We start from the raw sequence: 20242 nt of genomic DNA on the forward strand, positions 1-20242 counted from the left end.
TCTCTTGGGTCAAAATGAAACAGTCGGAAAACGCCAAAGGTAAAATGAGACTGGAGAAATGTAATTTAAGCAGGGCACATAAAACAGGCCAGTGAGAAGAACTGCTTTTTTTCACATAACACATAACTGAATGGGGTAACTCAGAACCAGCATTATAGATCAAAAAGTACAGACAGTTCTAACAATAACTTGACAAGCTCATGGAACTAAAATCTATCAAGAGCTCTCAAAAATAATAATAAAACTGTTCAGACACACTATACCCTGCAAACTGCTGAAACCCATGAAAGTACACTAGGAGAAGTACCACCCTATATTTGCCTGCCCTGTTCTTTATTTTCTTTTCTTAAACATCTGCAAGAGGCCACTGTTGGCCAGGTTACCGAGCTGTACACTGGTCAGACTCAACACTACTTTCTTACAATAACATGATTATATGAAAAACATCCTTTTGTTTTAAAACTGTCACCTAATAATAAGTAGTTACCATTTTTTTGTGTTATTAGATGCAGAGGATAATCACTTTCCTTCTCTATGATATTCATGGTTCTACAGATAGTCTTCATGACCTTCTTTGTTTTTCTTCCTTAGCTTTTGCACTTAGATTACCCTTATACAAAAGCTGTACCATCATTTTTTATTCTACTATGAGGAAGTACTGTACATTTTCACAGTGATACCAAGTTTTCTGTTTGATTCACAACTCATTTCCTGTTGGTTCCCATCTTCCCAAAGCCCTCCCTGACTATTACTGAACACTCACCTGATGTTTTGGCCACAAGTTGCCAAAGAGTTGTGATCTTTTTCCCCAATAACAGTAATTCTAGACCTCACCTGCGTATAATGGATGCAGTAGGATTTCCTCCCAAACATAAACTGCAAATTTACCAACACAGAATTACACTTGCTACTTTACGTCTCTATCTCCCTGTACCTCACAGGTGCAGAGGACAGGGTAAGAGCTCTGATGCCCTAAGAAGAAAGCCCAGAGGCGGGGAGGCACTCACCTGTTCATACAGTTCCCCTCTGATCAGTGCCGTGGACACCCTATTGATGACATCCTCATTGGTCAGGAGCTCATCCCTGCTCATGGCCAGCCGTGCTGCTTTGGCTGGCAGCCCTGCCCGCAGGTATAAGCTGATGGCTGCTAGGTAGTCACCCTGTTCCTCTTGGACCTCCCCAGCCTTCTCTTCCTGCTGGGTATCCAGCAGCCACTGGTAGTAACCCCGCCGCAACTTATCCAGCATGGGGTGTCCCTGTTGAGAAATGCAGCATTGGTTGACCTGGGTAAGGCAAGATGTTGTCCTGCTCATCCTGCAGGCTCTGAACAGCTAGTTCATGGCACCAGACTTCTTGCTGCCCAGTTAGTAGAAACCACAATGCCAGCCCTGCATAACACTGCATCACCCGTGCTTCTTCTAAGCCCTAGATAATCCTAGACCAATTTTAGTGGGCCTTCTCCCTTCCTATTCAACTGGGTCCATACTTAAGTCAGTGCAACCTTCCCTTCTGCTTGGAGCCCCCTCCAAGTGGGAGTGAGATCCTGATAGGGCAGGTGAAGAGAACCTAGACCTTGAATGGACTCCCAATCAAGAAGGCTTATCAACCAAGCCCAGCCCACAGTCCAGTGCAGTTATATTCTGTACCTTGGCCTCAGCAACTGCAATGCATTCATCCCACATGTGCAGCTCCTGGTACATGTCCATGGCCTCCTCTGTGGCATTCTGTGTCAAGAGAGAAAAGTGTCAATTTGAAGGCTCCATTTAGCAGACACATTGCCATTGAGCTCTCACAGTGGGCATGGCTAGATGTGCAGAAAACACTTGAAAAAGTGTACTGTCCCCTTTACATGGATATACATTCTCCCTCACTCTCTTCATGTGTCTCAGGGCAATCCTAAACCTTGGAACAAGAAATATCTCCTTCTATTTCAGGGCAAAAACTCTTCTCCCCGGAACAAGCAACCTCTTCCTTTTTCACACCAGGGCACAAACCTCCCTGCTCAGAAATAAATGAGACCTTTTCTGCTCCTTGTTCCTTTACTCACTTGTTCCAGGAAGATCATCTCAGCCAGCTTGTAGTTCTTGTCTAACATGGCCAAGCGGGCACGCACCAGATAATGGTCTGTACCATCCCCACCCTGCAGACAACATCAGTTAGCTCAATCAGTTTGTTGAGTGAAAGAACAGGCTCTGGAATGATATATGGGAGGTGAATGCAGGTGGGGTCTGTGTCAGTACAGAAACTAAAGAAGACAGAAGAGAATCACATAAGTGACAAGACAGGAGCAATATGAAAAGGCTCAGCAGAAGAGGAACCTGGCAGGCACGGATGAAGGACTATGTCAGCAGTTTCTACGTGACCAGGTACTGGTCAGTAGGAGGATACTGGTGAGCACAGACACAGAAGATAATGTGCATGCAAACGTTTACAGGAAAGCAGCTGCCCTGCACAGCAGAAAAACAGTTTGACTTACGTGCACTTGAGCTGCCTGGTCAGCAATGGTGTTGGTTTCATGCAGAAATCGAGCCTTTGCCATGTTGCCCAGAGCTGCAAAGCACCTGGAAAGAGCAAAGCAGTTAGTCACTAACTGGGTTTTGCCGCCTGCTTTTGGTCCAAGAAAAGAAGATCAGAACCTGGGCAGCAGACCCAGCTCTGCAAGCTGGAGAGGTAGGGCAGCCCTGCTTCAAGAGAAAGATTTTTGCCAAGATCCATGCTCAGATGTGCCCTCTAGCCTTGCTCTGTGGGAGAAGCCATGGACATGACCCATGCTCATGCTTCACTTCCGCAGGCTTCAGAGATGTGCTGAGCTTGTCCATGTCTGTCAGCTCCCTGAAGCCTTGCTATAGACTGCTTTGGGTTGCCATCGGCAAAAATTTATGCCACAGAATGATGTCCTCCTGTTCCCAGTTCAGGCATTACTGTACAGGAGGAAAGGGCAAAGTCACTGCCTGGAATAGAGAACACTTAATTCTCCAATGCAGTGAATTACCCAAGCCGCACAAAAAGCCGTATTTTCAGTCAGACCCTGGTTTCTGTGAGGGATTCAGCCGAGAGAGTGTTTGAGCAAGAAAGATTTTATAGCTTCTTCCCATACCTCTCTGCAACGTGCAACTGTCTAGCTTCCAAAGCCAGTCTACTTAGAGTCTTCCACATGGCTTCGGTCTCGGTGGACATCTCCAATGTCTCCAAAAATGCGGTAGCCCTTGAGACAGAGATTTGCAGACTTTCAATAAGAGAATAAAGAGCTCTCTGAGGAAAATCCTAGGCTGAGACTGAAACTTCCTAACAAGAGTTGCACTGAAAACAGAACAAGCTGGGTGTGACCAGTTCTGAAGCAGATCGTACGACACAGGGCTTGACAGATCAGGGAAGAGTTCAGAGACCGAGGTGATCCCTGTTAAGGTCCTTAGAGGCATACCATCAGCAGAAGGCTGTAGCACTGTGGGGCAAGTTTGAAGTGTTGTGTCTGAAGCAAGACTCTGGTGCAAAGAAGTCTCTCAAGGGGTAACAGTGCTATGAACATATGACATTTTCTTCCCTGGTCAATTGTAAAGCCCTGTAACAAAATCAGCAGTGTCCACATAGTGGCTACTATGACGGTTTCAGGCAGGCAGTTTTTACTCTGCACAGCTCCTGAATATTTCCATGACACTGTCATCATCCCTGGAGGAGCAGTAGCGAAAGCATCTAAGTAGTACTTCACATCTGGCTGCTACAGAAGACACACTTATTCACTGCAGTTAAGTGAAAACTGCCTTCAGTGAATGTCTTAGTGTCAATGGGACCAGACTTGCCAGTCTCTTGTGCCTCTGAGTTTGAAACCGCACAGCTGTGAGGATGAAAAAGCTGAATATCCACTCATGAAGGACTCTGCTGCGCATTACAGCCAGACCTAGCACCAACATCACGCTCAGAGCCTAAATGTCAACTCTGTACAGGAAGTTGTGCTGCTGTAGTTCATGGATTGCTGACTCTCAGATGCCTGTTACATGAAGTGTGCTACCTGCCATCACCACGTGGTGTATCTAGCACTTACCTGTGATAATCCCCATCATCAATGGCAGTTCCAAACTCTATGAGGTCTTCATCCAGGGTGTAGGACACAGTGTTCACCCCTTCAGATACTATCACTTCAGTCTTTCCATCACTCCGTTCCAAGTCTACAATATCCCCCTGGAAAGAGTACCAGCTATAAACACCCCCAGGTTCTCCTAAAGTATGTGGGGTAGCAGGGATAGATGTGAGGACTGAACTGCGACAGCTCTGCTGATTAAAGTTCTCCTGAATGAGCTCACACTGAGAAGACATCACCCTTGTCTCACCAGAGGAAAGGAAAAGGCCACTAAGCAGTTCCTTGCTGCATTAATTATCTTCACCTTCTGCAAGAAATGCCTGCCACAAAGTTGACAGATGAGGTCATATTTTGTCCAGAAGAAACTAGCAGTTCCTTTCTGCAATACCACCCTATTTCCAAACATGTGAGAAAGAAGTAACAGAAACTGCTGGAGGTAAATCAAAGTCTCCAGAGTTTTACCTTCAGAGGAAACATGGTGACTCGCTCTGGAGCATCAATGTTATACCAAATGCAGAGGCTGCTTCTGTTCTGAGCCACCACCACATCACTGCCCGGGACCCACTGCACGTAGGAGCAATAGTTCAAAATGGTAGTCTTGGTACTGCTTTCAATGTCATAGAGCTGCAACTAGAGAGGGGAAGAAGAGAAAAGGGCTCAGCTGGCATCATGGCTGGGCTGCTAGCTCACGTGAACACTGCAGGAACACCTGAGAAAGTATGTTGTAAACAGATATTGCCAACCAGGAATCAGACTTTTTCCAAGATATCCAGCCCAAACTCCCATGCTGTTATTTACACACGTTACTGTCCAAGACTTAAGACCTTTTTTAATCCTTGCAGTATTTTAAGCTACATGCTCAGATCCTGCCTTCCTTATAGCCAAGCACGTACGCATATAAACCAGAATATGCCTTGTGCTACTTTGGTTCCCTCTCAGCTGCAGAGCTGGAATAGGAGAATGGTCTCTTAAGTCCTTCATGCAAACAAACTGGGGGACCAGGAAGGGTCTTCCTCTGCAGTTCTGGGCTGAATTGTCCATCCTAGGCAGAGTCCTACTGCAAGAATTGTTGCCAATAAGGTAAGAGGAAGTTTGTAGAATACACTGCCCTGAAACAAACCTGACAGTTTGGAAGATGTAACCTGACACATCACATAACAAAGGTGTATGATGCCTTGTAACTTAAAAGTCCTACGCTGTTTCTGCTCATCATAACTGTCCTCACCTAACAAAGATGAGAAAGAGAAAAAGAAGAGAGAATCGTGCTAATCTCATGACATACCAGTCAAAAGAGAACAAGAAAGTCCCTGTTTCAGTCTGTACCAAACTGGTTGGAGAACTATGTAGACGTAACTTAGAAGAATCACAGTCCTGTCTGATTTAGGCTGGTGGCAGTATTTAATGAAGGAGCTGCCCATGCACCCTCTTGAGAGGCCTGAAAAGGAGCCAGAAAAGGTAACAGCAACCTCGATGATGCCACTGTCCCTTGCCAAGACAGCGAATTAGAGGACCCAAATATAAACTGAACAAGACTGCAGAAATAAAAATAAAAATATATATTGCCGAAAGTTCTCACATGATACGACTTATACAGCTTTGTGGAGATGTATGTATCACATAGAAAATAGAAGCCTGTTTCATCTGGTGCAAGCTGCAATCACTGTTTGTACCTTTCTGAAGAGCATCAGTGCAGCAGAGCCCAAACAGAAGCCCTTGCTACTGGCAGTGATTCAGTCTCCTTTGTAGTTAAGGTCTGTCTTTATTGATACGAGTAATGGATATGTGAAAGTAGCGTCCTAAAGAGCTGTAGACACAAACAGTCCTCTTTCTGAGAGTGAAGAGGGTCTTGATTAGAGAGGCACCCTAAAGCAGATGCAGGCATCACATTTTTTGCAAATCCACATTGGGCTGCTCCTTTTGTTTCTCTGGAAACACAAAGTACTTGTTCTGTGATGGCCCAGAACCAGAACTACAGTCTTTGTGCAAGAAGGACTATCTCCAGCACACTCTTGTGAGAGAAATCTGGGGTAAAGAGTTTGTGAGGTGGCAGATGTATGCTCTGCAATCTTTGGCTCCAAAGTTAGACTCTAGTTGCTGGCCAATAAGCTTGGCAGTAATGGGCAAGTGATGTGAATGATGAGACAGCAGTCTGTGTGAGGGATAACAAGCAGACAGATTTAATTGAAGAACTGTCATTCCCAGGCAAGAAGATACCTTTGCAACCCCTACAATCTGTGATGCAATCTTAGGGGTCAAGCTGCCGAAAATGACGAAGGAGGAGCAGCTCAGTGAAGAAGCCTGGGGTTCCTGTCTGAAATGTGAGGGATGAATTCAGTTTCTTCTGAGACGAGGCCGAGAAAGTTCTGAGGGATTTCAACACATATGCATATATGAACATAATACTTCACCCATCCTTGGACTAAGGAGAGAGGTATAGCCAACATGGAAATATTCTACTGCAGACTAACAGCCCCCAATGAGACCTGATCTCTGGAGCTATTAAAACCATCCTGTGATGAGCTGCAGCACTGTAGCTGGAGTCTGCCACAGCATCTGGGACACCTACATAGAAATTCTGGATGTGAATTACACCATTGTCAAGAAGGTCATGTACTCTTCTCAGGGCAGTCTTGTGACAAGAGGAGTAAATGAAGTCAAGCAGTCAAGGAGCCTTATGTTCAAAACAGTGAAGAAAGCTTGATAGTGAACAGAGCGGAACTGTAACACAATTGTCAAATACATCTTGCCTGCTGCAGTGGGCTTCTTCAGCTGTATCTGCACAATTAAACTAAACATGGCTAGGACATGAGGTGAGTGCCTGCACATCGTAATCTGTAGTGTGAAACCATTACCATGATTTTGGACATAGTTTTGTCCTGGGCTTACTAGTACTCTCCCAGGCAACATTCAGTCATGGTCTGGGAATCAGCACAATCCAAGCAATTGGGTTGTGACTATGCTGCATTAGAGAATTAGCGTTCATCTCACAGACATATGCCAAGCTGTTGCAGAGAACATCTTTTTATAATTTACATGGTTTAGAGCAACATTAGGGTCCTCATCCAAAGATTAATCCACCTGATGAAGGTGAGAGGGGAATACACTCTTACAGCAGAAGAGTCTGTGATTTTCACTTTTTAGGTGTGATGAGACGGAGCAAGATGTCTAATAACTAACTTCAGAATTAGCTGTGACTCAAGACCAAACATGCAATGCTGTCAGCTCACACAATCTGAACATGGTCTATCTTTCTCAAAGGAGTGGTCAAAAAATCATGAGTAATTCAGCTGAGTTTCTTGCCTCCCTCCCTCCATTCCGGCATATCTGTCTTTATTTCTCCCCAGGCATACCATCTTGCCACACTCCCCAGATGCCCCCCCATCTCACCCTCATCTTCTTGTCCCTGAAGAGCAGTTTGTGGCCTGTTTCATTCAGCTCCAGCCAATCAATCTTGCTGTCATGGCTGATAGTGCCAGCATGGTAGCCACCAACGAGGTCCACTTGGGAAGGAAAGAAAGGAAAGTGTGTGAGTACCCAACATGCCCCAAACTGCTGAACATTCAGTACTGTCCCGTGGGGACCAGGTGGCTGGGACCTAATTAGGGCAGGATCCCCTGGCAAACACACTGTGACATGAAAAGCAGACTGCAGTGACATTTTATCTTGCTGCCTTATCAAAAACAAGTAACTTCCTCTACCCTTCTGTGATCATGCACAGATCATAGGCAGCGCAGGCAGCAGTATCATCATGCTGAACCGCACAGAATCTCAGGTCCAGGACACAGTCACAGCCACCCCACAGCTATGTCCACACCAGACAGCCAACCTGCCAAAAGCAAGACAGCCTGGTCTCTAGTGGTCTGCTGCCAGGCAGAGTGAATGCAAAGGGGGCCTTCAGGGATATGCTGCCTCACACAGAAAATGCAAAGGAATCAGCAAGGCTGGCAAAATACAGGAGGGGGAGGTTTGCATTCACCTGTTGCTATAGTCTTGATGTCTATCAGATAAGCCAGTCTCTTGTTCTCCTCCACGCCTCTCTGCCGTCTCTCGTTGATACGTACACTATTATTTGAAGGGAATGACGACCATTAACTTTACTACTCTCAGAATCCACAGGACTGAATCACATAGTCCCTCTCAGACTTACTTGAAGTTTCCCCAAGCACGCACAGCCTTTTGCAGTTCTCTGACCTGTGACTCTTGTGCAGCAGCTACAGCTGTCTCAAGTGAGAACAAACCTTTCTGACTCATGGCTTCACTCTGGAAGCTGTCCCTCTGTACCCAGGGTCCCCAGCAGCAAATTAGTTATGCTGCTTCTGTCTCTGAGCAGCCCGCGATCCTCCCTTCTCTCTAATCAGAAAATGGAGTATGGTATTTCAGAGGGACAAGAGGAGGTCCTGCTGGCATCTAGAGTCCCTGATAATGCTGTAGTAGGACCAGCCTGATGCAGAGATGCACAGGAGGTCCCTCTTCAGCAATAGTCAAGTCAGGCTTCAATAACCATGTAGCAGAGGAAAATGGGCTTTTGTACTTCTAAAACTTTACAACCATTAAGTGCAACTGAACAATTAAACCCCAGCAGTAGTCACTATCAGAAGCAGATTACTCAGGTCCACGTGTCTTGGGGCTGCGTTCTACAGAGTGGGACATTTCCAAATATCTATCTACGAGGTCACTCCCACAAAATACCTGTACTAGCCACACAGGCAGCTGTAACACCTACCTGACAAGATGAGGGTTCATGAACTCTGTGCGGACAGACCCCAGGATGTCATTGCTTCCATATTCCACCAGTGTCAGCTCTCCAGCATTAAAGATCATGCAGACCTGATGAATGTGAGAGGGGGATATACTCTTACAGAAAAGCCAGGGTAAGTACACATACTTACCTAACCAGTGAGGTGTGCAGAAAAGAACTCTGCTGCACACAAGTCTAAATTCAATCCCCCTGGGATGAGTAAGGAATTGTCCCTGGCTACCTGTTGTGACTGTCAGCTTTTCCTCAAGGCTGGGGATTTTAGTTCTGGGCCTGTCAGTCCTGTAACAGCCAAGCTGTCACCCTGAAAGCAGTATTCTGTACCTCTAACATCCTCTCTGGCTGTTGCTCTTTTACTACTCCTCTCTCCTACAAGGTTATGACTTGTATAACTTGACAGTCCACACACCAAGTTTGTTCTGTACCTGGCCTATGGAAAAGGCAAGTATGGGGAGGAAGCAGATCAGGATCTACATGGAGAGGGTAAGTCCAGGAAACTGCTGAGAAACAGGGTTTTCCAGAAGTGCAGTTGATGCTTTTTCTGTCAACATTCATGGGTAGTAGCATGTTGTCCCATCCAACTTACATTCTCATTGTCAAAGAAGAACTTCTCATTCCCTCCAGATCCTTGCCAGGCTACCTACAAAGCAATGGCATGGAGTGAGCAAATGCCAGGCTGACAGCTCCTGCAGGGAACCAGACTGCAGGCATTCAGGTCCACTGCCCAGCTCCCAACTCCCACAACAGATAGCAAGAATTATACTGCAGAAGGGATCACGTTCCAGCACTTCAGCTGTCAGCACTATTATTTAGTCATTCCCAGCCTGCAAGTTCCTCATTTCCCTCTTCCTTTTTTAACCTCTGCTTCAGGCTCCTGTTTTCTTTGTGTAGTATTTTATTGCCTTCTGGACGAGAGGCCTTTATGTGACCAATGTACTCCCTCCAGCCTATTCTTTCACTAGCACTTCTTCACCTTCCTCAGATTAACTTTATTATAAAAAGAAGCCTCAACAGCCCCTTTGCCTCTATAAATTTTCTCTACAGAATCAGTGCCACCATCTGTAGGAGGCAAATTTCCCATGTAGCTGAAATCCTTCTTTTTTTGGGTCATGTTAGCAATATATTGATCAGTACAGTGCCAGTGGGGGAGCAACTGATACAGCATTTGTGAAGAGCACTGGATAACACAATAGTTACTGTAATGCCAATAGGCAAGTGGTCAGAGAGGCAGAAAACTGAAAGCTAAGGCTGCAGATGTCCTCTTCCCACCTTGAGCAAGAGCTCCAAGTCACTGCTTCAATAAAATTCCAGTGAGACAGCAAGATGTAAATAGATTACTCGCAACCCCATTCTTTATAAGAAGTGAGTATAGCTGTGCAACTGAAATAAAAACTCTGTGCAGTATGATGTAGAGAAACCTGGGACATGTAGTCTGGCCAGATTTTCAGTTGGGTTACCAAGTATCAGTATCCTCCAACTCAAATCTGTAGTCATGAGGTCGTGCTCCCAACCAGATTGATTATCACACCATTAGCCTGATAAAAAGTATATGATACCTGTGTGAAACAAAGCAAATACATCCTGAAGCCTATTTAATCTTTTTTTTATCAGACACTGACCTACTCCCCACTTTCTCCAGGCTTGGCACATAGGCTCAGCACTTTTGTGTGGACAGTTTTGTATGAATTGTTTGGTACCAGATATGACACTAGCATAAGCTGTGGTACTGCTGTTGTGAATGGAATTTGGGGTTTGGGGGGGTGGTGGTTTGTTTTTTTTTAAATGCACTAAGATCCATACATTCACATCTGGAATGTACATATGTACAAGCACCCAGTTTTGTGCCCCCCAGTACAACAAAGACATTGATAAACTGGAGCAAGTTCACTAGAATGCCATCAAGATGGCTGGGGATGAAGCACTTGCACTGCAAAGAGAGGTTGAAGGAATCTGGCATCTTTAGCCTGGAGAAGGCAAGGCTTAAGAGACCTCTAATAAAATGATGCCAGGCTTTTTTTGGCAGGTGCACAGTGAAAGGGTGAGAAATGGTCATAAATTAAAACAGAGATTACAATGAGACTTGAGAAAAAAGCTCTCCCCCGTGAGGACAGTAAAGCATTGGAACAGGAACCAAAGAAACTGGGATCTGAGCAATGACATCTGAATTTAATATTGACCTTCCTTTGGGTAGGAAGTTTGATAAGAGGCCTCACAAAGTCCCTTCCAACCTGAATTATTCTATGATTCTTTGAAAATAGACGTATTGTTCCCATGCAGAAAACCTATCCTTTGAGTTACAAAGTTAAGCGTTTGACACTCAAGAAATGCCACAGATTTTCCAGTACCTCACTGAGCTTGTTGGAGCTGATGTCACCCAGCAATAACGTCTCTGAGGTATGGGCCACCAGATACCTGTCTTTTCCTAAGATCTTCACCTCGTCAATCTCATAACCATACTGGGATTTCAACACAACTCGAGTTCCTGTTGAGAGGTTCTTCACAATGACCTAGAGAAGTGGGAAAAAGCAGTATGAGGCCAAGCACACAGGAAGAACACAGACTTCTTTGCCCCATGGAAGATTATGCAACAGAGGATTGGGTATTCAGATGTCCCCTCACCTCATTTCACTCTGCTTTTTAAAGAAACCTTAGCATTCCTTTTGTATGGGATGACAACTATTGTAGAAGTGTGGGATTCTCACTTCAGCCATTTAGAAGTTTCCAGACTAACTGGAGGACTACTTAGGCCCTGAGGATGAGCCACCCTCTGAGAGTCCTGCTCTCTCTCCACTGACTACAGAGGGGTGCCTAGACTGCTGGCTTACCATTACCACCTGATTTTGAGCAAGGTAACACTGGATGAAATTAAACCACTTAAAGAGCCTGCATTTGGCATAGAGGTACCCTACACAAATTCACAAGCTAGGAAATAAATTCCACTGTCTTTGTTCCTAGCCGATTTCCACCCAGCCTTGATCCTGTCTCTGGAATATCCCCTATGCCTTTTCTGACAAAGTGGCTATAAACAAACAGTAGGTGCAGAACTCCAAACATGTCTAGTTTTAGCAAACATCCTATTTTCATCAAGAGACTTTACCTCATTGGATATTCTCTTACCTGGCTTGGTCCCACATATGTAATTTCAAATTTATTTTTGTAAATGCTTCTGCGAAGGCAGCAGTCGAATTGTTCAACTCCTCCACACAGAGTGCCCTGAAGAAAAAAACATATTGCACACAGTCAGTGAATTCTGTTAAGGACAGATATTCCAGCCCCTACTTACATGATATGGATCAGAGGTGAGACAGAAATTCACAGGCCCTGGCTGCTCTGGGGAAGAAGGCTCAAGCCCCCAGATGCATGAGAACCAGTCCTATCTTAACTTTCTTGAGAGAACAGAAAGACTGAGAGATTCTCAGAGAAACAGAGAAACAGAGCTTACCAGACACTGGCATGTACACAGCAGAGGAAGAAGAGGGGCAGAGGGGTTAAAAATCACCTTTATCCTCATCTTCCCCACTATCTTTCTCAGTTTCCCACTTCTCCCTCTCCCAGTCTCCCAATGTCCTCCCTTCCAGCAGAATCCTTCCACATTTATCTCTTTCTTTATAAAACCTCCATTCCTTTCACTGATCTCCTATCCCTTAGCCCTTTCCCCTTCTCTGCAAATGTTTGTTCACATTTCAATTAATTCTCTATCTGAAAAAATTTCAAGGATTCTTGATTGTTGAACATAGAAAGATGCAAAACCTATTAAAGTTGTAAATAGCAATCTTCCTAAATAATGTAAATGCTTTAAAGTTATTCAATTTAACACAGAAAGATTTGAAGAAAAATTCAAAAGGTTTTGAAGAATTATTTAACAGAGAAAGGCCGATCAACAGCTGAAAGTAGAAGACAACTCTGAACTGAAAACATAGCACACAAACATAGAGTCTAAATAACAGACTATTTTTTATACTGCTTCTCACCGGTGCTCAGAGGAAAGAGTGCTCATGAGACTGCTTTAGAGAAGCTATGCTGACCTTATTATGCTTCTGTGAAAAAAGGAGGACTGCTGCTGCTAATGGGCCCTTACACAATCATCCATGGTATTTTACAGCTCCATACTCTGCACGCTGCATATCTGACTGCAGCAGTGTCCCTTGCACAAGGTCTCAGCCTAGGCACCTTGCATCACACAGCTAGGTGATGGTGTGACCACTCTCACAAGCCCTCCCTGCATCACACGACTTTGTTCTCAGGAGCACGCATAAGACCATCCCTGGTGTGTGACTCCTGGGCTGAGGGTTGCTGGCTGATGATACAAACCACACAGATGCGTGAACCATCCCTCTTCCACGCTAGAGCTGTGATGGTGTAGAGGTGAGCTATTTCTTTGGGTCTGCCTTCCTCCCAGGCACTGCGGCGCGGGCTCCAGTTTAAAACCCTTAACCTGTGAGCACAGATGAGAAAGCAGACAAGTAAAGAAATGTGTATGGTTGAAGAAGAAAGCACAACAGAGGGGAGACTTTACCATCAGGCACCATACCTATCATAGCTGCCAATCACAACAGACTGACCACCAGGACTGGCAGCTGCTGTGGTGAATTCCTTCTCTGATGAGTCCCGGCTATAGTCAAAGGTTTGAATCACATTGCCCTCCTTCCCATAAGCTACAATCTTCTTATCGCAACCTGCAGCCACAATGCTGTTGGAAGCCCAGGCGAGGGCATAAGGAGGACAGGGATGCGTCACCAACTTACCCTACAATAGACAGGAAAGAACATCCTGAAGACATGACCGGCTCTAGTCCCCAGCTGGTGTCTATATGCAACTGTCACAACAAGACCAGCATGAGCCCTTCTCTAAAGTCCAACTTCGCCTGCCTGCCCCAGGCTGTAGGAAGGTAGACAGAAACCTGAACTGAGAGATGTATCAACTATTCCACTCCCTGAACCAGGAGAGAAGATTCCTGATGCCAGTTAGAAGACCAGTACCATTGACTAGACTGGGATGCACTCTTAACATAGCAGAGTATACATGGGCCTTCAGCGTACCATGGTAGAGAGTAGACATGCTCAAACTGCTTCAGCTGGAGAGAAAAGATCTGACTGAGAATAGCATTCTCTTCACCACAGCCTGAAGCAGAGAGACTACTCTTTTTGGGGAGAAGTGGGAGGCTCAGGAGAAATGCTGGGTGCCTACAGTATCCTCTCCACAGTGTCTGAACTTGGGATTCAGGTTTAACTGGGATAGCTATGCATTGCTTAATGAGAAGACAACAGCAGCTGTTCCCTGGAACCCTTAGCTGTTCAAGCATCATTCTCCTGGACACTCTAAAATCAGATCTTTCCAGACACCTGAAAAGCCATATGTCTCATACACAAAAATATAACTTCCCCTCCTACCACCACACTCAGTGTATTTCAAAGCATCTAACTACCGTCCTGTCTTCATCAGCGCTCCGTAAAACCTACGCTAGCAAGCACAGACTGTAGCTCCTCTCCAGACTTGTACTCCCTCCATAGCCTGATCCCTTTCCAGAGCTCTTGAGCTGGGGAGTGGGTTATACAAACAGGAATTGTGCTCGCTGAAGAAGGATTTTTGATACCTGTGATTCACCTGAGCCCTCATCATCAAAGAAGAAGCGCACTATGGTTCCATCTGCATGGCCAGACAGGATTCCCTTCCCTGACACACTGCAAAGAAACACAGAGAGGATGATGCAATATTACAGTAAGACTTGTACCTCTGTTTTCACATTTCTGCCCAAGGGAGCCAGTTCCAGAGTCGTCGTGGATGCTCTACATCAAAGGAACCTTCTCCAAAGACAAGCTGGGTGATGAACACAAGAATAGCTAGTACCTGTACTGGTGTCTGTAAAAACAAAGCTGACAAAAGTATGGAGAGTGGAGAGCAGCCAATCAAGTATCTTCACCATGTAAAATCACAATAGCCAACTTTCTGTATTACTAAACCACAGTGAGGCTAAGTAACCTTCAGTGCAATAATGACCGTGCACACAATTTCTTATAGCAAGCTATATCAAACAACCTTTCCACTGGAACTGTTCCAGAAGTGAGGCTGGATATTATAATGCCAGGAATCCCTAAAAGCAACACAAAATTTAGAGAAAAAAACATCTGGACAAACACTCCAGGCCTAAGTCCATTATTTGTAGCATTAATGTCTTGTGTACTTCTTGACACAAGCAGGGAGAAGAGAGCAAGGAAGAAGAAATAGGCCTAACGATGTGTCCAGAAAGAACATTTTTTCATGATGATTCAAGCACAAAATACACATTTTATGAACACTGTAACAATCCAGGAATCATACACCTGTACTCTAATGATTGCAGTCCCAGATTTGCCACTGATACCATAGCAATAACAGCATGAGCTGTGCTTAGAAATAAAAGAAGAAGGGAAGAGAGTGTGGGGGGAGGATTAGAGGAGAGGATGAGGAGGACAAAAAGGGGAAGAGGGGGGCAGGAAGAGATAGGAAGAGAGAGAGAGAGGAAACAGAAGCCTTCTGGAATAGAGGCAAAGGCAGACAGACTGGAGGAACTTCTCAGCAGTAGGAAGTCAGTGTCCTAGACTAGCTTTAGGTTTTTCTAATTTTTCTAGCACTCAAAAATCAGAATGACACCAATGACACCATTTAGTGAAAATCCCACTGCTAAGACCATGATGTATCTTAATTTTTTTAGATAAAGGATACTAAAGTAGTTAAAATGAAATCTTAATTAAAATAATTTAAAATTGCACTTTATGATTATTTTCGTAATTATAGCCTTGCCACAGTTTTATCTGGCAGAGTATTTTTACATGATTTTTTTTAGCCCTTAAACTTGACAATGTTAGTAATTAGCTGGATGATGTTGATAAATTTAATCTTGATAAAGTCACAAATTCAAATAAATCCATGTATGTAAGTAATGTCATGGGGACTTGGATCCTGAAGTGTGTTCAAAGGACAACCAAACTGTGTGGGCCAGTGTGGCTGGCACAGGCAGGTATCAGATTTTAGGGAGGAATTCCTTCTGGAAAGCACAGTATTATATTATCTTGACAAGGAACTGACAGCAGAAAGACACTATGGCAACCTCCCATACCGCCACCAGTTATGCCAGGGCCAAAAGCAGGTAGGAGACTGAGCCAAGGCAGTGTAGGCTAAAGCAATGCCATACTCACTTGGAAGTTAGCGAGACCACATAGGAATCTGTCCCATAAATGGTGGAAGACTTGTTGTTCTTTGTATTTGCTAAACGAACCTGAGAAAGAGAGCATGATCAATGTTGCTTCTGTCTGCAGAATGTGGATTTCCCCCAGCGTAACATCCCCAGAGGTCTCCCAGTCCATGACCAGTACAAGAAGTTACAGGAAGCCAATGGCTTTCTGGTAGGTTGGAGTAGCGGCAAAGTTGGAGTCACACTTCCACATTTCTAGAAAGGTCAGGAAAATGACCAAAAGATCCAGTAAAACCTTCAAGGGCTAACCGGGAACCAGACCCAGAAAATTCAAGTCAGGGCTGTAATCCCATTGCCGCTATTCTGTGCCCGGTGCCACAGAGGAATGGCTCCTATCCTACAGCCCAGGTGCTTGCAGGCCCTCACAGCCCCTGCATGGAAAAGAAGATCAGGCAAATAACAAGTTTCTCTACCTTTCCTTCGGCAAGGCCAAAGACAATGATGTTCTCTGCTGGCCACAACAAGCAGGTCACAGCACTCTGTCACGGAGGAGGCAAAAAGAGAGGTGAGAGATCTACCCTATCTAGCTTCTTGCCCCATTGCTACATAAGACAGCTCATGAACAATACGACCACTCAGACCAAGAAAAAGAAGAGATGCGGGCATCTGGACAGATCTCAAAGTAGGATTAAGGTCCTCCATGCTGAAGCTTGAACTAGATAGTAGTGAGCTGGGGCAAAATAGCAGGCTCAGAAAGGCTAAAGCAGGGCATCGAAGTTATACCAGATGTCTTCACTTTGAATGCTCTTCTGAGAGGACTACTTATTGATCAGATGTATGGTTTTCCACATATTACTGTTGAATGTACAAAATCATGGCTGTTTTAAAAGACTTTTTGCAACAAGTATAAAACATAAAAATAATTCAACTCTTGCCAGCGTCTGTAATAGAGATGAGAATATTTGTACATTGAATCTTCATCTGATGAATCAGAAATAGTCTTTAATTTTTATTTATGAGCAAGGTGGTTATCAGATGCTACCAAGGTCAGGTAGAAACAGGTTCATTAAATCCAAACCAAAGGTATTCTTAAGGGTGGGCATCAGGATGAATAAAACTGATCATGAAACCCAAGTGTAAGACAGGGCCAAGAAAATTAACGAACCACTTCACATTTAAACTGAAGAATTTCAGTCAGTAAGAAGGCTGGTGTCTGACACTGTGCCACCAGCACTAGTCTCACTGGCTCATCTGTTCCACGTTAAGCATCTGACCCTGCTTTAGACATATATACACCCTCATTTATTCATCTCCCCTTCTATCCCCCACGCTTACCATCCACATCAGCAAACACAGATACAATCAGATACCAAACTGTCCTTGCATACCTTGGCTGCTCATAATTTCTGTGTCCAACCAATGACCTATTTTTTAATACACTTGTTTCTCAGTCATCTGTCTATTTCCCTCATCATCTGCCAGACCCTTATTTTCATTTCAACACAACCACAAGCCGCCCATTGGCAGCTTAGAAACAAGCCTCACAAAGCAGTAACGTGCTCAGCTACTAGTGCAAAGAAATCAAACTTGCACATACTCATCCTGACCCTCTAGCAGGATGTCTTGCTTGGAGCAGGACAGTGTCACTGTATCCACAAGATGTGTACGAGTGCCCAGCAGGTTTTGCAAATGGCAGGAGAGGGAAAGGACTTGACAAATGATCTCTCATACTGACTGAACACACCAAAAATTTGTAAATAACAATATTTAGCTACAGGAGAAAATTGGACACAGAGGTCAAAACCCACATATACAGTATCAGAAAAAAGAAAGGATTTATTATGATAGAAATGGTAGAAAAGGCGTGGGAAAAATGAGGAATGAGAGAAAAGAGAAATGAACCGCCACATTAAAAATACAAAGAATGGTACACATGCTGTGCACAGCACCTAAGCTTGTGAGAGGCAAGCAGCCTCCCACCAGGCCATTAGCCAGGCTGCTGCAGCAAAGCAGAGCCAGAGGGGCAGGAAGCTAGTCCTGCCTGCAGGCAGGACTCTCCATGAGGCTACAGTTACCCACACCTGGGATAACCACAGTGTTCAGGAAAGGGATAAGTGGACACCAAGCCCCTCTTGCTCTCTCTCCCTCACGACACTCTATTCCAGTGTCATGACGACTCAGCACACCAGCTCAACCACAAAGGCTGACGAACAGCTTTCTTCACTATCACCAGAGCAATAGTTACATGGGTTCCCCTCCTGCAGCCAGGAGGGAGTGTTCAGAAAGGCCAGAGGGCCCTCCTAAGCAGCCCTAAGAGCAGTCACAGTGGTGGGCCACAACGCAACCCTGAGGAGCAGACTTTCAATCCAGAGGCAGAAGCTGCCCTTCACCTGAGAGGCAGCTTGAGAAAGCCTGACACAGAATCTCTAGCAACTCCATCAGAGGCAGCTCTGCCTGCGTCTTCTGGGGATTTGGCCCAGGAGGATGATTCCTCCTAACTGGTACTGGCTACTTCAGGGGCCAAACGAGCAGAGAACTTTGCTAGAGACACAGAGAAAGTGGGGGTCACAGTGTGATGGCAACTGGCTGCAAAGCCTAGGGCGGCTGCTGGACATTTGCTTCTGAAAGTAGAAGACATAGTCAGTATGCTGCATTTTCACATATGGATGGCTTTCTGTGCAAGGAATTTATAACACCTTTGCCTTTTCCAGATACTCACATCACCCTCAGGACAATCCTTGCCACAGACCTACTGAGTAGACTGCTCTCTGACGCGTGCAGGCAGAGCCAAAGCAACAGAACACAAAGGCAGCCAAGGAGATAATCTAACTGAAACTACAAACCTGAGGCCTTTGAACATGTGAAAAGTGTGCAGTTTGACTGAATTCTGCACACTTCACATTGTGGCTAATAAGGAAACTTGGGGCTTAGACATGCCAACCTGTCACAAATAGCTGGGCTCAGAGTCTCTCCTCCTTTTTCCCGTTCAACTCCCTTAAGTCTACTGATGCCTAAAGTAGTCCCCAAAGTTTTTTAATTGACTGCATTGATCATTCAATGATTAATTGCTGTGTTACGAGGCCTCTGAAGCTCGGTGAGTCATGCATGCCTCAAAATTTAGAGATGATCTCAGGATCTACCTGCACCTTTTGGAGATCAAGTACCACTGACAGTTTGGCCAAGTACACCCGTGAGCATCAGCAGAGACACCTCTAATTGTCTTAATCCTACATATGCTGGAAAAAATGGGAGTTGAACAAGGGTCTGGGTCTCACCGTTTGGATGAACTTGTTGCATATCACCTTCTTGTCACCCCTGCAGGAAAAGGTAGACAAAAATGACTATCAGTGAAGCTAGTAATACTGCCTGTTTGAGTTACCCTACTGTTTGTACTCAGCCTGGTTCAGTATTGCCTAACACAGGCCATTTAAGCTTTGCACACTGGTTGTCTTATCACAAGCCAATTTTAGATAGATAATTAAAAAAAAACAAAAAACCCCCAAAAGCAAATTCTGAGCTTCCCAAATTCTGGTGGCCTGCCCTCCCGAGCACCTTCAGCACGGCACATGCCAGCAACGTGTGCGGCAGGTGTGTGCCACCATTCCACACCCAGGGAACAGGGGACAGCAGTACCGGCCTCATGGCTCCGGCTCCATGGGAGCCCAGCTGGTGCACCCTGGCACAGGGCTCCATGAGGGCTGCCATCGAAGCCAGGCAAGAGTCCCGGCGTGTGAAGGGCCAAGCCGGGCCAGCGATGGGGTGGCATCGATGCCCCCTTGGAAAGCACGGTGCCAGGGCTGGCCACTGCCACGCTCACCACTCCTCGCCGATCCTGTAGACGTAGACGATGTTGTCGGTCTGGCCAATGGCGATTTTGGTGGAGTCCGGGGAGAAGGCCATGCCTCTGACCGCGTAGCTTTTCCGGCCGTACTGCGGGGAGGACGTGGGGTGAGCGGCCCCTAGCGCCCCTGCCCGGCCCCCAGCGCCCCTCACCCGGCTCCGGCCCGGCCCCGGCGCAGCAGGCCCCGCCGGCGGCCACCCTTACCCGGGCCCTCACCTTGGCGTCAGCGGGCTTGGTGGAGAACTTGTCGCGCCTCTCGCCCTGCTCGTCGTACAGCAGCACCACCCGCTCCGCTGTGCAGACAGCGAACCGGGCGCTGCTGGCCGACCAGGCCATGCAGGTCACCCGCGCCGTCCCGTCCTGCGGGGCACACGCAGCCTCAGCACCGCCGCTCCCCCC

General features: G+C 45.8%; 1 protein-coding gene across 2 annotated transcripts in view; it reads right to left on the reverse strand.

The window, feature by feature from the left end:
* IFT172 (intraflagellar transport 172) overlaps positions 1-20242 on the reverse strand; it is a 38508-nt gene that overhangs the window by 18069 nt on the left and 197 nt on the right. For both annotated transcript variants that reach the window (XM_055810720.1, XM_055810719.1), the window contains exons 2-22: positions 20060-20203; positions 19820-19932; positions 19278-19317; positions 16476-16541; positions 16007-16086; positions 14425-14512; positions 13363-13577; positions 13143-13266; positions 11949-12044; positions 11177-11338; positions 9418-9471; positions 8799-8902; positions 8052-8137; positions 7463-7575; positions 4538-4705; positions 4040-4176; positions 3098-3205; positions 2477-2561; positions 2048-2140; positions 1647-1724; positions 1008-1256 (exon numbers count right to left, since the gene is read on the reverse strand). In XM_055810720.1, the coding sequence (XP_055666695.1) occupies positions 1008-1256; positions 1647-1724; positions 2048-2140; positions 2477-2561; positions 3098-3205; positions 4040-4176; positions 4538-4705; positions 7463-7575; positions 8052-8137; positions 8799-8902; positions 9418-9471; positions 11177-11338; positions 11949-12044; positions 13143-13266; positions 13363-13577; positions 14425-14512; positions 16007-16086; positions 16476-16541; positions 19278-19317; positions 19820-19932; positions 20060-20203 (2403 nt within the window). The remainder of the gene's footprint in view (positions 1-1007; positions 1257-1646; positions 1725-2047; positions 2141-2476; positions 2562-3097; positions 3206-4039; positions 4177-4537; positions 4706-7462; positions 7576-8051; positions 8138-8798; positions 8903-9417; positions 9472-11176; positions 11339-11948; positions 12045-13142; positions 13267-13362; positions 13578-14424; positions 14513-16006; positions 16087-16475; positions 16542-19277; positions 19318-19819; positions 19933-20059; positions 20204-20242) is intronic.

Source organism: Falco peregrinus, chromosome 7, assembly GCF_023634155.1.
Source record: "Falco peregrinus isolate bFalPer1 chromosome 7, bFalPer1.pri, whole genome shotgun sequence".
Classification (NCBI taxonomy): Eukaryota; Metazoa; Chordata; class Aves; order Falconiformes; family Falconidae; genus Falco; species Falco peregrinus.